Source organism: Geospiza fortis, unplaced genomic scaffold, assembly GCF_000277835.1.
Source record: "Geospiza fortis unplaced genomic scaffold, GeoFor_1.0 scaffold78, whole genome shotgun sequence".
NCBI lineage: Eukaryota > Metazoa > Chordata > Aves > Passeriformes > Thraupidae > Geospiza > Geospiza fortis.
Window position 1 is genome coordinate 1,759,413 of NW_005054339.1, and position 15,821 is coordinate 1,775,233.

Consider the following 15,821-nt stretch of genomic DNA (forward strand, 5'->3'; position numbering starts at 1 on the left):
CTCACCCTCCTCCTCCTCTTGCTGCTGCTGCTCGGCGGGGCACCGCAGGTGCTTCCAGTGCGGCTTCTTTCACAGGTGCTGTTCCGGGTGGTCACCTTCGGGCTGAACGCCTTCACCCTCCGCTACCTGTCCCGGGAGCTCATCGGCGTGGTCAATGTCAGGTGAGGGAGCTCAGAGGCACCCGGCAGGGCTGTGGGGCAGAGCTTGTGCTGGTCTGTGCCCTGTCACTGGCGGTGCTCTCATTAATGCTGTGCGCTCTGCTCTTGGCCGTGTCGCAGTGTTTGGTCATTTCATGCCTCCCCAGGTCTATTTTGGCCTGAAACACCGGTGGCACTGGCCTGGTTTTTGTGTTTAAACCATCAGTTTGCTGAGGACAAACTAGATACAATGTGCTTTTTCTATAGGATATACTTTGTATCTTCACATTGGGTCTGCAGCATGTATTCTTGCTATTTGAACTGTCGCACAAAATTACTTTCTTTCTGGTTTTAGGAAATGGTGATAATTTTAGCTCATATAACCATGTTTGCACACCTGTAGGAATTTGTGTGTAAAAACTGTGATACTACCACATGAAGGATTTACAATTAATAGAAAAGAAATAATTTTCTCTCTCTTTTTTTTTTTTTTTTTGGTTCTTTTCACCCCCTTTAGGCTGACTCTGCTGTACTCAACAGTTGTCTTCCTCGCCAGGGAGGCGTTTCGCAGAGCTTGTTTGAGTGGGAGTGCCAAGAGAAACTGGACAAAAACAATTAATCTCTTGTGGCTGACGTAAGATACCTTTAAAAGTTCACTTCCTTAGAATGTCTCATTTTTGTCTGGGAGCTCACAGAATGAGAGGAAGTGTTCATTTACTGAGGTAATTATTTCAGAAGCCTCAGTTATGTTTCTGATTTAGGACTGTTGTAGGAAGCTGCTCAAGTCTGGTGCTTTAGCATTTTTGGACTTGGATTTCTTGTTGGAGCACATGAGGAAGTTCACTGCCAAAAGTGCCATTTCTTCTGTTGCTTGAGTTTCATTTGGGCCAGAGCTGTTGAAGGAAAACCCTCTTGCACAAATATGTAGCCCTTTGTTTTTTCTTCCTCTTCCTGTTCAGTTTTGTGATTTTAGTACCCGATGTGAACCTGAACATAAATGTTTGGGTAGGAGAGATGCAAAAAGGTGGAAGAAAGAGTTGGAATTAAACAACAAGGAGGAAGTAGGGTTGACTCAGCTGTGCTGCTGTTTGTAGCAGAGCAGCTTAAAGTCCACAGGGCACTGCAACAAGCAGTCACACACTGTAGTGTGATTAGGATAAAGTGGATTTTATGGCTTGTTTCTCCCTCCTGGTTCCTGATTCTCTCTGCTCTCTCCCTCTGTCAGCTCTAGCTGCTGTTTAGCCCCAACTGGGCTGGGCTGGGAAGTAAATTTACCTGCCTGATGTGGCTGAAAACTCCCCCTGCATGATAAAATAGTATTCTCCCATTGGGGCACCTGACTTTCCCTGCAACTGCCCAGCTGTTAACTGGATCTGGCCCAGGAATGGGGGGGTTATATGTGGTCATCTGCATCCAGGTGTAAAGCAGAGGGATTTTCCCTGTCAGGGAGAGGTCTAATACTAATATTTAAAATGTGTTGTTTCTGTTCTCTAAGCTGTACTGTAGTCAACTTTCTGCTGTGTGGTGGCCTTTCAAGTGAGCATTAAATGACAGAGGTGACATTGACTGTGTGCATCTTTTTTGTTTTAAACTTTTCCTTGTGGAGAAGCATAACTTCAAATGAAGGTTACCTTCAGTGAAGCACCTGAAATATGTCTTAGGAGCTTGATGTCAAATATCTTAGGGGTCTGATAGTGTGAGGGTCAAAAAGATCTTGCTCCAATGATATAGAACATGATGGACTCTGCTAGAAGCTTTGTGTTTCTGAGGCAGTGTCAGCAGAACAGGATATGTAGGCTGATGTGGGATCAGAATTGTTTGGTCCTAAGGCACACAAATGCAGATATTTGACCTTATGGCTCTGGAGTAGAAAATGCACAACAGAGAAAAATGTTTTTTGTGTCTTGCAGAGTGCCTTAAGGGTGTTCATTTCAAAGGAAAATATTCATTCTTGGTATAGTAACAACAGGAATTAATTCCTCAGGGCCTTTTTTGTATAATCATTGTGGCCATATGTGATATTGTAATCTAATTTTCTTTTTTTTTCCCCTTGTTTTGTTTTTGTGCTTTGTTTGTTTTTCTTCTTCTTTTTTTTTTTGTTTCTGCTGAAGTTACATTTCCATTAATTAGTTTTTGTGTTAACTTTTTAGAGTCCCTCTTGGTGTCTTTTGGTCTCTTATCTTGGGCTTAGTCTGGCTACACTTGCTTGAAGTACCCGACCCTTCTGTGGTTCCTCACTATCAGGCTGGTGTAGTGGCATTTGGTCTTTCTGCCATTATTGAACTCCTGGGAGAGCCATTCTGGGTTTTAGCACAAGCTCATTTGTTTGTGAGACTTAAGGTTAGTAAAGTCCGTGGGGTGTGTGCATGTGGGGGGAATCTTTGTGGAAAAGAACAGATTACTGACTTAAATCTTTGTATTTTCAAGCTTACAAAACCCCCTGTGTGTACTGTTTAGCACTGCATGGCCTGGTTTGTAACATACCCAGCAATTTGTGCCCATTAAAGCAAGCAAGTTGATTTATTTAGACATTATTACCTTCAAGATCCTTAAATCCTGAAACATAGGTTTTGATTGGAGGGAGAGACACACTGCTTCCACAGTTCTACATGAAATATTGAGACTATGATAGTCTCAAGCAAAATTTTCTCCCTTAGGTCCCATACAAAGGACTGGGAAAATACAGTGGAGGAACTGTGAAATGCTAGAATAAAAAACTTGCAGAGCAATGACAATCTAAGCTGGCCAGCTCAGCAGAAAGGAACTGTGATAAAGTCACACGACTTTGAACACCTTACATTCCTACATCAATTCTGTGTGTTAAACATATATATTTTAAGCTTGTGTATGTGGTTAGGTTGCCATAAAATAACCCTTCTCTGTTTTGTGTTTCTTAAAGGTAATTGCTGAAAGCCTTTCAGTAGTGTCAAAATGCATTTTGACAGTTACTTTAGTAATCCTTTATCCTCAATGGGGCCTTTACATTTTTTCCTTGGCTCAGGTAAGTTCCCTTTGTTCTCTCTCAGCTGAATTTTAATTTTCCTTTGACATTTAGCCTGCTGAAGAACTTTGGGGAGCTGACAGAAAAAGCTCCTGGGAGGTTTAAGATTTAGAATTTATATTTGGTGTTTTCCTGATACTCATTATTGACTTGGTGCTTTGACATTGAGTTAAAGGGAGGTAGAAGGAAGCACTTTCCATCTGTGGAGGCACATCTTGCAAATAGGGTTATGTTATTCTAATCACACAGAACTTTTATCGGCCTGTACCACCATCCTGCATTACCTTATCAGAAAGTGCTAATCAAGTGCAGTTAATTCAGGTTAAAACTTTTTCTTGATGACAATGAAGGAGGGATAATTTTTTTCCTTCAGTTTTTGCCCTGGCTGTTGTAGATCAGTTATAATTGATGGAAATTGGAAATGTTCTATGAAATAAGAGATGTAGGCAGTAGCTCCTCTGTCAGCTTGATTTTTTGATTGAGTAATTGCTTTATAATTGGACCTTCAACGTTCTATAAATGCTGAATAAAACATGAAAATTAGCAAAGATCTATGATAACCTGCAGGTTAAAAAAAGATAAAAAGATCAACACCATTCTTAAGAACTGTTCAAATCCTTACCTAGTTTAATATTTGGTAGCATAAAAACTCCTTACATTTTCTTCTCACTGTATTTTCACCTAGTATAATATTCTGCATTTCTAAGTTAATTTTTTTTTCGCTGTTTTTCTTCTCTCCTTCCTGATCTTCCCAGCTTTTATATGTCAGTGTTTTGGTAATGTGCTATGTAATTTATTTTGTGATGTTTCTGGGATCTCCTGAAGCCACAAAGAAGTCATTTCCAGTTGCTAGAATAAAAGCTCTATTACCTAGCTTCGTGGAAGATGAGGTAAGTTGTGCAATTGATTTCTTGATTTTCTTCTTAAAATCTCACATGAGGGCACTTTGAATGTTGCTTTTAGACTGGGGAGTTAATTGAGTGGTTTTGGGGTTATTTCTGCACTATAGAAGATATGATAGATTAAGTAAAAAATATTGCACAGAAATTGTGTTTGAAGTTTATATTAGTAAAATTCTTGTCAGAAAAAAATCATTAAACTTGAACTCTTTGTGGTTATGGGTTTGTTGTTGCTGACATGATTTGTGCAAAATATTAGTAGACATTAACTGGAGGTAGACCATGTGCACTGTGCAGGGAAATGATCACTGGATCATCACTATCACTGGATCTGAGGCAGAAAACAAACCAGAACCATATAACAGTGGATTTTTTTGGTACTTTGATCTCTGCACAAAATAACCATGATGTTCCACAGCATCCTAGAGACACTCAAATATCTCTCAAACAAAAATGAAGCAAAGAAAGAAATGAAAAGACTCATTGAGGAAGACAACATTCTGGATAAGATTTATAGATTGGAAATGTAAAGGTGGTTCTTGGTTGCAAGTCTTATAAGGACAGTTTGAAGAGCAGTAAACAATTCATATCTGCAGTGAGGGTGGAAGTTGTATTGTCACGTAAACACCCTGGGTGTTTTTTTCCTAACTCTAAACTTGATTGGTATTTTCTGTAGAATGCTCTTATGGGTACTTTGTCTGCAGCAGCAGCACTTTTCAACAAAGGAATCAGTTTTTGCCAGATCAGTGATGTTGGTGCTTGAATTCAGCAATACTTTACATTAGTGGTTAATAACTGTGGCATTGTGGGTTTCCTCACCACTGCAGTTAGAGCTGCCCTGCAATGTTGCAGCGCCTTGCTGTTTTCTATTTCTGCTAATGTCAATCACCTTTGTTACATTTCAGTTTTCTTTTTTGCAGACCTTTGTGAACTGGAAGGAAGCACGCTTGACTTGGAGTTTCTTCAAACAATCCTTCTTGAAACAGATTTTGACAGAGGGTGAGGCTTGACAGAGAAGTGTGAGGGAAGAGGGCTCATGAAAACTATTTGCAAAATTGACTTAAAGTTTCAGAAAGCTTGGGTGGGGGGAGATGAGGCACATGATTGCCAACCTGAATGGTTCTCAGAACTAGGTGCTGTCCTATTTGACTTTGTCTCTTGAATACTTAATACTGGAAGTGCCTGAGCAAGTTATTGGGAAAGATTTAGGGGCTTGTTCTGAAGTTCTTTATTTTGAATTTACAGGTGAACGATATGTGATGACTTTTTTGAATGTGTTAAATTTTGGAGATCAGGGTAAGTGTGATGGTGTTGTGGAATGGTGACAGAGTTTTCTTAGTCACTGCTCTTCATGTGGTTCTGAAAATGACTTAAAGTGTTTGAAGATAGCTTGAAAATCTGAGAATGTTTCAAAGCCTTTGAGCTGCATTTCAGAGAATAATTAATACAAACTTGAATTTAAGATAATAGAATTATAGAATAGCCTGGGTTGGAAACAACCTTCAAGATTATCTAGTTCCAGCCCTCCTGCCATGGATGTTCACTAGATGTTTATCTTTCTCTTCTCCTGTATCAGTAAATTCTTACATTCCTGTTCTTAATCAGTGAACTTTATCAGGGTCCTCTAAATTCCTCTATAGCAAGAATCTGAAGTGTGGTTTGGTGCTGTTCTAGATTCACTTCTGTCTAGTTTGTGCTTTTGTCTTGGCCATGAGGAAACCTTGCAATTTTAAGCTGTAGTTGCTTGACTGTCAGAGTTTTTAGAGAATACTGTTTCCATGTTGCACAAAATACCACTTGTTTTCTCTTTTTTTGGAGATGTTAAATTATAATTCATGTTATTATTACAGACTTGGAATTAAAATATGTCTAAAACCCTGAGATTTTTTTTTTCTAAGGTGTCTATGATATTGTGAATAACCTTGGTTCACTGGTGGCCAGGTTTATCTTTTTGCCTATTGAGGAAAGCTTTTACGTATTTTTTGCTAAAGTGTTGGAAAGAGGGAAGACTGTAAAGGATCAGAAGCAGGTAGGTTTATTTGGATTATTTACATGTCAAATGCTTGATTTTTGTTACAGATAAACTGCATCACAGAAGTATGGCGGACAGAAATGTGTGTTTAAATTTGAGTGTTGAGGCTGTTAAAATTGAAAAGTGGAGAATAAAAATGTTGAGTCAGACTGGACCAAAAAGAAAAGTGAATAGGTTAAAAGCTAATGAAATAGAAATGAAAGTATGCAGTAGTATAGTGCTGCCTTGCATCAATGAAGTTAACCTCAGCTGCTCCAAACAGTGTGATGGAAAGCCTACTCTACTGTGTATTTCCAAATATAGCAAGCCATTATTTAAATCATGAAATCTATTAAATAAATGCTATCTGGAAGTACTTTATTTACTTAAACATATCAATAGCTGTTAAATAATGTTTCTGAAGAGTGCAGCTTTGGGAAGAAAAGAACTGGATTTTTCTTGTGTGTTTGAGTTATATGAGGGGGATTAATGAGTAAGAGCTTTGTTCCACAGAGTAATATTCTTGATCACTCATGAAGGTCAGCCTGTAGCAGTCCTGCTAATTGCACATCAGCACACAATTAAATCCTGTGCTTCAGGTCTGTAGTGGGCTAAGGGAGGTGTCTGTGTGTATATTTGGTATAAAACCTACCTGGTGTGTAGAACTGAAAAAATAGTGGCATAATAAATCTCTAAAAAGCATTACCAAGTTAAGAACATGTATGTGGATAATTCAATAACAAAGGATAAGTTTCACACCTTTTACACCATGCAAACTGATTTGTTTCTCTTAAGGAGCATTTCTGCACAAGAGTGGCTATTATTACATTGATTTTGGTTCATGTGATTTGCTATGTTTTTTTCAGGATGATGTTGCTATGGCTGCAAATGTATTGGAATTGCTGCTGAAACTTGTGCTCCTGATTGGCCTCACCATCACCGTTTTTGGTTATGCCTATTCTCAGCTGGCTCTGGATATTTATGGAGGCTCAATGCTCAGTTCTGGAACAGGTAAAAATTTATAGACCTGGCAAAAAAACACCACTCTTTAGAAAAAGAGCCCTACAGCTATTATGAATCTTTTCTAAATCAGCAGTTTAGGTTTTTTCCTGTGAAATTGCTATTGCAATCTGTGATTTAGCTCATCAGAATCCTTTGCCTTGCTTATTTGTGTTCTTGTCAAGATATCTAGACAGGAAACTTGTTCAAATGAACTTAAGTTTCCATTATTAGTATTAACTTGACAAATTCTATCTCTTAGTATCACTGCCTTGAAAAACAAAGTGGTTTGATAAAGGAAATCATTAACTATTTATCTTATTAATGTGTTTTTTAGGTCCAAATCTCCTGCGGTGTTACTCGTTGTATGTGCTGTTTCTTGCTGTCAATGGAGTAACAGAATGTTTTACATCTGCCTTAATGTGCAAAGAAGAAGTGGACAGGTAGGAAACAGTGTCTCCAAAATGTTCCTGTGAATTTATTTGTGCTGACCTTAAAAAGGAACTGGTGCTCTTGCACAAAATACTATCCTGCCCCACAGAAAAGCAACTTCTTGCTAGGCTGTGTTCATTTAGATTTAGACGTAGAAGATTTAGCAAAGTTGAAAAATTTGGGTAAAAAAGGTCAGAAACTGAGAAATAAAGATTGTTAATTTAGCTTTAGGCACACCACTAACTGGTAAAGTAATTTAAATGTGTGTTTTCTGCACAGATGATCTTGAAGTTACACTTTTTAAGACAATCTCTTGACTCATTGAAAGGATAAGTTTCAGACAATCTCTTGACTCATTGAAAGCTTGCAACTATTAACATTTTTCATATACAGGTAGTGGACATACACTTAGGAATGATCCAAGCTGTGGGTGTGAATCCAGTGGTTTACTACTTTGTAGGAGGTTGGACAAGGTGACCTCCTGTGCGTCCTTCCAGCCTGCATTATTTCCTGGTTCTGTGTTTAGGCTGTCCCTGATGTGACCCTTTCAAATTAATTTATTTTCCACAATCAAAGTGGGAGCTTTTTTGACTTAGCAAGGGCTGCTTTCACCACCCCTTTAAAATGTGCACTCTTTTTCCAAGTGACTGTTTATAACATAAATGAAATAAAGTGTCAATTTGTTCTTGAGCATTCATTTTCTTTAATATATTCCTAACTGAAAATAGCAAAAAATGCACAAATTTTTACATTGCTAATAATTGTTATTAAATTTGATTTTCTGCAATGAGAGCACAACTGATTAGTGTAATAGAATTTTGTTTACATAATGTAGTTCTTGGTTTATTTTGGTTGATGTATTTTCTATTCTTTCAAATGATTTTTTTTATCCTCTCATTTCTCAAATGTATTTTCACTAGAAGATGGTAAGAGAAATTCTGTTACTGATGTTAGAAAATAAAAGATCATTAGTAAATGAATGCTGGGACTGCATGCATTGTCGAATTATTTCTTCTTTTTTTTTTCCCTAGGTACAATTTTGTTATGCTGGCCTTGTCTTTCATATTTCTGTGCATCTCTTATTTCCTGACCCACTGGTATGGCAGTGTGGGCTTTATCCTTGCCAACTGCTTCAACATGGGCATCAGAATAGCTCACAGCACCCACTACATCCATCACTACTTCAGAGAAAGCACCCACAGACCCCTCACAGGCCTGCTGCCCTCCCCAGCTCTGCTGCTGGTTTACACCCTCAGTGCTGTGGTCACTGCTTTCTCAGAGGTGAGCTTCTTCCTTTCTCTCTGCTCTCACTCACCATGCTGCTGTCAGGTGGCTTTTGTGTCCACAAAATGGGGCATGCCATCAGGAAAACAGGCTTTTGAGGGTAGGCTGGGAGATTTGCATTACAGAAAGGCAGGTTAAGAGATTTTTTGTATGAATGTTTTCTGCTGCCTGTACAAGATGGATCTGACAAGTAAAATAAAATTCAACACATTTCTGCTGTGTGTAGTTAACCCGTGTTCTTATTAATTATGGACATTTTGAAGAAATTGGCATTAAAAATTCTGTAATAAAAACAAGTAATAACTGAAACTAGAAGAAAACCAAATATTGCTAAGAGCACATTTAACACGTTTATTCAGTACAAGGTGGTAATTGTGCAGGCTGATTATTAAGGGGATTGGAGCTTTTCAATGTACAAAAATTTGACAGCTTGAAAATCCATTATGTCTGAGAAAGGAGAATTTTATATTTTGGAGTGGGAGATTTCCAGCTTTATTAGAAAATAGCCTGATATGTTGCTGTACAGTAGCAGACTTGCCTGATAGCACCAGCAGAGTTTTATATCATCTCAGTTAACACATTTTTGCTTACCAGATAACAGCAGCTTCCTCATTTACCAGATATCTACTGAATGGTTCTTTTTTGCTGAACTTAAGAACTTAAGAAAGCAAATGTTGTGACTCCTGAAGATGATTTATTGTAGGGTCAGTGCACATGCACAACCGTGCTTGGCTTGATGGTGACGTTGGCATGTTGGACAGAGGTGTTGGACCTTACTTCTTGTTGTGACAGTAAATGCACTTTGTGCTGACTGGTTTTCCTGCAATGCCTTGTTTTCTTTGTTGTAGATGTTGTTCTGCTGTGACAAGGGCTGGATGGCCAGGCTGATCCACATCAGCACAGGTGCCCTGTGCCTTGCAGCAACCCTGGTTGCAATGTTCTGCGCAGAGACCAAGCTCGTCCACTTTGTCAGGAGCCAGTTCCTCTCCCGCTATCTGAAGAAAGGAACATGACCTGCTCCTGTGCAGAACAGTTCTTGTATGTGCTTGCAGTAAAGGGCTGTGGTTTTTTCCATAAGATCTGTATGGAAAAAAGGTTTCCACATGTATTTGGAAGCATTGATAAGGGAGTGGCAATGTTGACAACTGCGACATGCATATTATTTTGTCTTCTGAACTGGTCAGTACAGCAAAAGAGAGGTGAATCATTTTCTCTTTATGCATTATTCTTGTCTAAGCTTTTCTTCAAACAGCCTCTGAAGATCTCAGCTGACCCCTGACATAACCTGGTTGATAGACTGCGTGTGGAGAGCTCCCCTTCCTGCCACTGGGCGGTGTGGGAAGGCCTGACGTGGTTTAGAAGGCTCTTATTTGGCATGGGTGCTGCTTAACTGGGGAGAAGATGTTCAGGGGAAAAAAACCCAAACCAACCACAACAATGAATGCCATAAAACAGCACCAGTGTGAGTGTTGTGGAGCAGAACACAGTGTGGTGCAGGGGGATTGAGCTGTCACTGTTTGAAGTGCAAAGTGGGGAACAGAAGATCCTGACGTTTACAAGTAAATTAATGGAATACACAGCGTGTGTCCCTGCTGGCTCTGTGAGATTATTTCATTCAGCAGCTCCTTCATGTCTGAGGGCATTGATTAACTTGTCAGAAATACCCTGAAGCCTTAGCTGGAGGAGGTTTTGGGCATTGTCTGCAGAAGGTGTTGAGTACAATCACTGATGGTGCAGTTCATAAGGTTACTCATAAAACTTCTTACTTTCATTCCATTGTTTTTTGGGCTTGTATGAGATTTTAAATGCCACCATGATCAAACTTGTCTCAATAAAAATTATTTTGTCTGTACAGCTGAATGTTAAATATGTTTAATAAGATTTTTTACTAGGAATTATGCATATTGAAAATGTCTTCATTAGATAGTAAATACTTCCTTTTGTTCCAATGTTTTCATCATATCTCATTTCTTTACTTGTTCAATCTCAACCTCTGGATTGTTTGGTTTTTTTTGAATTGATGAAAATTTGGATGTTCATAAGTTCTAAAATTCCACGTAAGGCTGCTGGTTTAGGTGTACTGATGGCATATTGTATTGCTGGTCTAAGATGTGAACTGGGCAGTTTCAAAATGTACAAGTGGCAGGTTTATAACCATCAGTGTTCCCTTTGCAGTTTTTGGATGGACCAAAAAATGTCAAGGTATTAAAAATGTGTGCTCAGACATGTGCAGTTGAAAGCTTTTAGTTTAATTATGTAGCAGCTCTGCAGATCCTCAGACTGCTTAAAAAAATCTCACTGCAATGACATTGTGGAGTTCATTCTGGCGACCTCAGTGCCCAGGCTGAAATGCTTTCTAGTGTCTGCTCGTAGTTAGAAATATTTTCTAAACTCTGGTAATTGCCATTTGGAAAACATTGCCAAAGATACTTTGTATGATAATTTGGTGATTGAAAAATGATCATAGAGGAGCCAAAATGTGACAGTGAAGGGAAGGCAGTGGCCTTGCACAGCCAAGGGCATTTGTCTCCATTGCCTGGCTGGAAGGAGTAGATGCAGTCTTGCTGATTCTTCTTACACTGTTTTGAAATCTGTCAAAATGAAACAAACTCTACATTATTCTGTCCTCTTAATTGAATTCAGTAGTTCTTTGCCTTTTACATTTTTCTCTTCTGAATGGTGCTACACCTTTTTTCTCTTTTCTGTCTGGTGTGGAGTTAGTTACACAGTACAATTTCAAATATTGCAGAGGGTTGAAACTTCTTTATTATGAATGGTCAATGCTTACAACAGTTGCTTCTCCTTTACTTGTTGGTAGTAAAAAAATCAAGACAATTGAACCTATGGACTGTATTTTAAGGTCTGTCTTTTTCTGTATGCCTTTGGGATCCTGCTGTGGTAATATCTCAATCTGTACAGTGAATTTTTATAACTCCTTGGAATGAGAAATTTTGTACAGCCCTGCACCTAAAGTGCTTTGGAGGTGGAAGAACTTCTACCAAATTGAAGCCTGAAGTCATTTTGCCTTGTCTGCTCTTACAGCCCCAGCTGTACACTGATATTACTTCTGCTACTTGGAATCTCATAAGTAGGGTAACGTGAGGAGTTCTTCTTCAGTGACGTGACCTGTGTAGTCTCATAAATATTATTTAATATAAATGAATTATTTAATATAATATGAACTAATTTAAAGACGAGTTACATTTTTATACCACTTGGTGTTATTTCATATTGGAAGTATGATTTTTCTTATTTCATATTGGCAAATCTCATGTCTCAAATGTTACTTTCTATGAATCAGGAAGATATTTAAGGTGACTTAATGATTGCTCATTAGCAAATTAAGGACACATTCCTCATTTAAACATCATCTGCAGGCAGCTCAGTGATGGTTGACTGGTGTTTGTGATACTGGATGTTTTATTTTTAATGTTTTATGTGGCAGGAAACTGCAAGGAGAGACAGGAAGTAGAGACCTGTGAAACTCTGCTGGTTTCTTATTTATCAGTGGGATCCTTAATGTCAAAGTTGTTAATTGCTTATTTGCTAAAGCAGCAGACTCAAACTCAGGGACAAAGTTGAGATTGAACTTGACCATGTTTCCCTTTTGTTTTAGCCCCATTTATCAGTCAAAAGCACGACTGTCTAAAGTGTCATGAAGCTGTTTTGCAGTGTCCTGAAATCTTTTAGTTTCAGCCAAAGGGGAATGAAACATTTTCTTTGGTGGAAAAGGTTATGATTTCATGCTTTGTGGTGCATTTTTTTTATTTGTAGGATGAATTATTTTCAAGGTAACACTAAATAAAGTTTATTTCCTTTATATTTTGTTTTTTTCTTCCACTTGATGATTAGTGGATTTTTATTTGTATCATTGGTACAGCTGATGCATGAATTTGGTTGGATTTTCTAGGATATTTTGTGTGTAAATTCAATTATCAGCATACACACCATTTCCTAACATACACACACAGATAAAATTTGCTGTAGTAGTTTTGTGATAAGTGGCATCATTATAGTAAATTTTTCCCTCTTTGTTTCTGTCAAATTGTTTGTATGAATTGGCATGGCCAAGTTCCTTTGTTTGCTTTTATAATGCATTGTGATAAAAACTGATTCAGTGGCCAGGAATAAATCTGATATGTAATGAATTTTTTTAGCTGAATTAGTTTGTGAAGGGCAATGCTGCAGTTGGGAGCTAATCAATTAACCAATTGTTCAACTGTTTGATTTTTCCTAGTGCTGTAAATATTTTATTTGTAAAAAAGTAGGGCGGGGGAGCCGCTTTTTAGGCAAAGAAATGAGGATTTGAAGCTTTGCCTAAATGGTTAATCTACTTTAGCAGGCACAAAAGATAATAGATAAATATTTGAATGTTGACCAGAATTGAGCACCCATAAGGGGCACTGGCTTCTTAGTCCATGTGAAGGATTGTGTGAGTGCCTTGAGGTCAGACCTATAATTCCTTAGATCTGAACAGTCCTTCTATCTAGACTTGGAAATTCTTTTTGTGGACTTCATATTGCTGTCTGAACATCATACTTTTCTACCTTTTTTTTTTGGTGGTTTGATTACCTGATTTTAAAGATAATGCCAAAGAGAGGGAATCTGAGGATTTTTGAACCATATCAGTGCTTCAAGAGATGTGCTGAGCTGAATGGTTTTGTTCAGCACAAAATGCACAACTCATCTGCATTCGGAGGCTGCTGTGGAAATGGAGCTGGTTTTCAATATAAGCTGAAAATGAAGTTTGAAGCTGTGCACATGTGATGTACAGCTGTGCCCTGGAAACAGCAGGGCCTGCTCAAAACTGAGCAGCTGGGGATCTAAAGAAAACTGATAGGAAGTGCTTATCTCTGCTTCACTTTGGATTGCTTCCATGGAAAGATGTGTGTTCTCTCCAGTGTCTGATCTGAGCTGTGCTTCATGCACTGCCTTGCTGGGATCTGGGAGGAGGAGTGGCCCCTTTTCAGTGGGGTGTCTGTCACTGCACACCCTGTAGAGAGCTCTGTTCGTGGGATGGGGTGAGTGGGTGCCCCCTGTGCAGCTAAGGCAGCATTTTCTGGGAACTGTGGGGAAAGGTAAAACACCTCTGGGTTTTCCTTTGTCAGACTTCCTGGTTGGATGTAGTAAGTGAGCCTCTGGCTGAGCTCTGTGTCTTGTTTGCTGGCAAGGTTTAGTGAGTCATGGATAATGTGTTTGGCATCATTTCTCTCCAAACTTCTGTGCCATCCCACTGAACTGAGAAAGTGGCAAGGAACATAACCAAGAGGGCAGATATTTTATATCAGCAGCCCACTTAATAAGACTGAAATAATTAGAACTGTGTCAAGAAGAAAAAAACCCAACAGAGATTGCAGTCCTTAAAGACATATCAGGTGTATGAGTAGTTCTAATCCAGCAGGAAACAAGAATCACGTTTTGTTTTTTGTGATACACTTTAGCTCCAAAAAGGGAACAACTTAACAGGGCTTGGGAGAAGACTGCAAGGTTTAGCTCTTAACGTTCTCAAATGCAGGAATATTCCAGACTTACATCCTTGTGGCTCTGTTAGGGAGAGAGGAGTAGGAAAGGTCTGAAGGGATGTGCCTGTGTCTCAGAGAGAAACTGAGGCACAGTCATGCACTGTATGTGAGAAAGTGCCTTGTCATAACTTGGGAATCTCTTCAACTCTTTCTTTTTGTTTGTTTTGAGTGCTGTTTCATTCATATGTTGGCAAGCCATCCATAACCAGCTCCTGTATGTGGGTATGTCCCTTTTTGCTGTAAAACATCAGCCTAGCCAGACTCATTGCAAAAATCACAAGAGCCCTGCCCTGGGCTGGCTTGAGGAAGATGTTGGTCAGCTTGCTGAAGGTTGTGTTTGCCAACCCTGACAGCATGGAGTGAGGAGGGAGCAAATCAGACTCGCACAGAAAAATTTAATTGTGGTTTCTTTTTTGTTCTGGATGCTTGACTTGGCAGTGCTGTTTTCCTAATGGAAGGGGTTTTTGGGAGTAATTTTATAAAACAAGTGCCATAAAGTGCACTCATATGCCTTCTCTTATCTGTGTAATGATTTTTAGCAGTCTCTCAGTGTGGGTGAGCAGATGTTATGGGATGAGGAAAGGGAAGCATGCTGAGTACAGTACATGTGCAAGGAGCAGAGTGTCCCTCTGGGGAGAGGCCTTTAGTCTGAGAGTTACTTCCCTCTCTGAATGCATTTCTGTCACTGCAGATAAAACTTTTAAGTGTGTCTCTGCTTAAGTGCTTCTCTAGGCAACCAGGAGAACGTGTTGGGAAGAATCAGAGTATGCCCATGAAGCCTTGCTGGTCAAGTAGGGTTTATTGATGCATTGAGAATGCAGGCAATAGTGTGTGATTATATTTAACTCTCAGTAATAATCCTCCCATTTGAGGTTGACTGGGTATTAACCTGTAGAGATGGTGGGTTTTTCCTGTGGTTCTTTCAGAATTGTACTGATCAGTTCTAGTATATTTTTCTTCTCCCTCAGATGGCTTTATTATACAGTAGCTTCACACACGTTCATCTGGGAGCTCTGCAGAGGCACAGGATGAAGACTGGGGAAGTGCTGGATCACCACTCGATCTTGCTCAGCACAGTCAGGTTGGAGGAGGGCTGAGCAGAACCTCCCCTGATCAACAGGGGTAAGTGTCAGGACTCATGGCCTGAGTCTGGGCTGCACAGCTGGGAGCACCTGGCCTCAGATTCCTAAGGAAAAGTTGGGAGAGCCATGGAAAACATCTGTAATAAAGCTGGGAGTGTTAAACAACTAGGATTGTTTTCTTGAGACAGCAGCAGAATCCAAACAGGATTCAGGATGAAAACCACCCACAAGTATACGTGCCTGACTGTAAATACAGGGTTGGAAGGTGGCAGCTTTTCTGCTAAACCATCTGGTAGAGATGCTCTAAGTGCTGTATGTGTGCTATGCTTTGCAGCTCTCTAAGTTTCAGTGGTTTTGTGCATCCAAACCAATACATGAGCTATCTTTTTGGAGCTGAATATATCACAGAACCATAGAATAGTTTGGGTTGGGAGGGACCTTTAAAGATCATCTA

The 15,821-nt window shown here is 39.3% G+C and overlaps 1 protein-coding gene across 1 annotated transcript; it reads left to right on the forward strand.

Annotated features, from left to right (window-relative positions):
- Nucleotides 1-12,795, forward strand: RFT1 (RFT1 homolog; the record flags this gene model as incomplete). The annotated part of the gene is made up of 12 exons (XM_031058233.1): nucleotides 1-161; nucleotides 655-771; nucleotides 2,288-2,477; nucleotides 3,037-3,138; nucleotides 3,894-4,028; nucleotides 4,958-5,036; nucleotides 5,283-5,333; nucleotides 5,936-6,066; nucleotides 6,915-7,059; nucleotides 7,385-7,490; nucleotides 8,511-8,760; nucleotides 9,612-12,795. Coding segments are annotated over 12 exons (1,632 nt in total), but the record flags the coding sequence as incomplete, so codon positions are not given.
- Nucleotides 12,796-15,821: the final 3,026 nt, after the last annotated feature.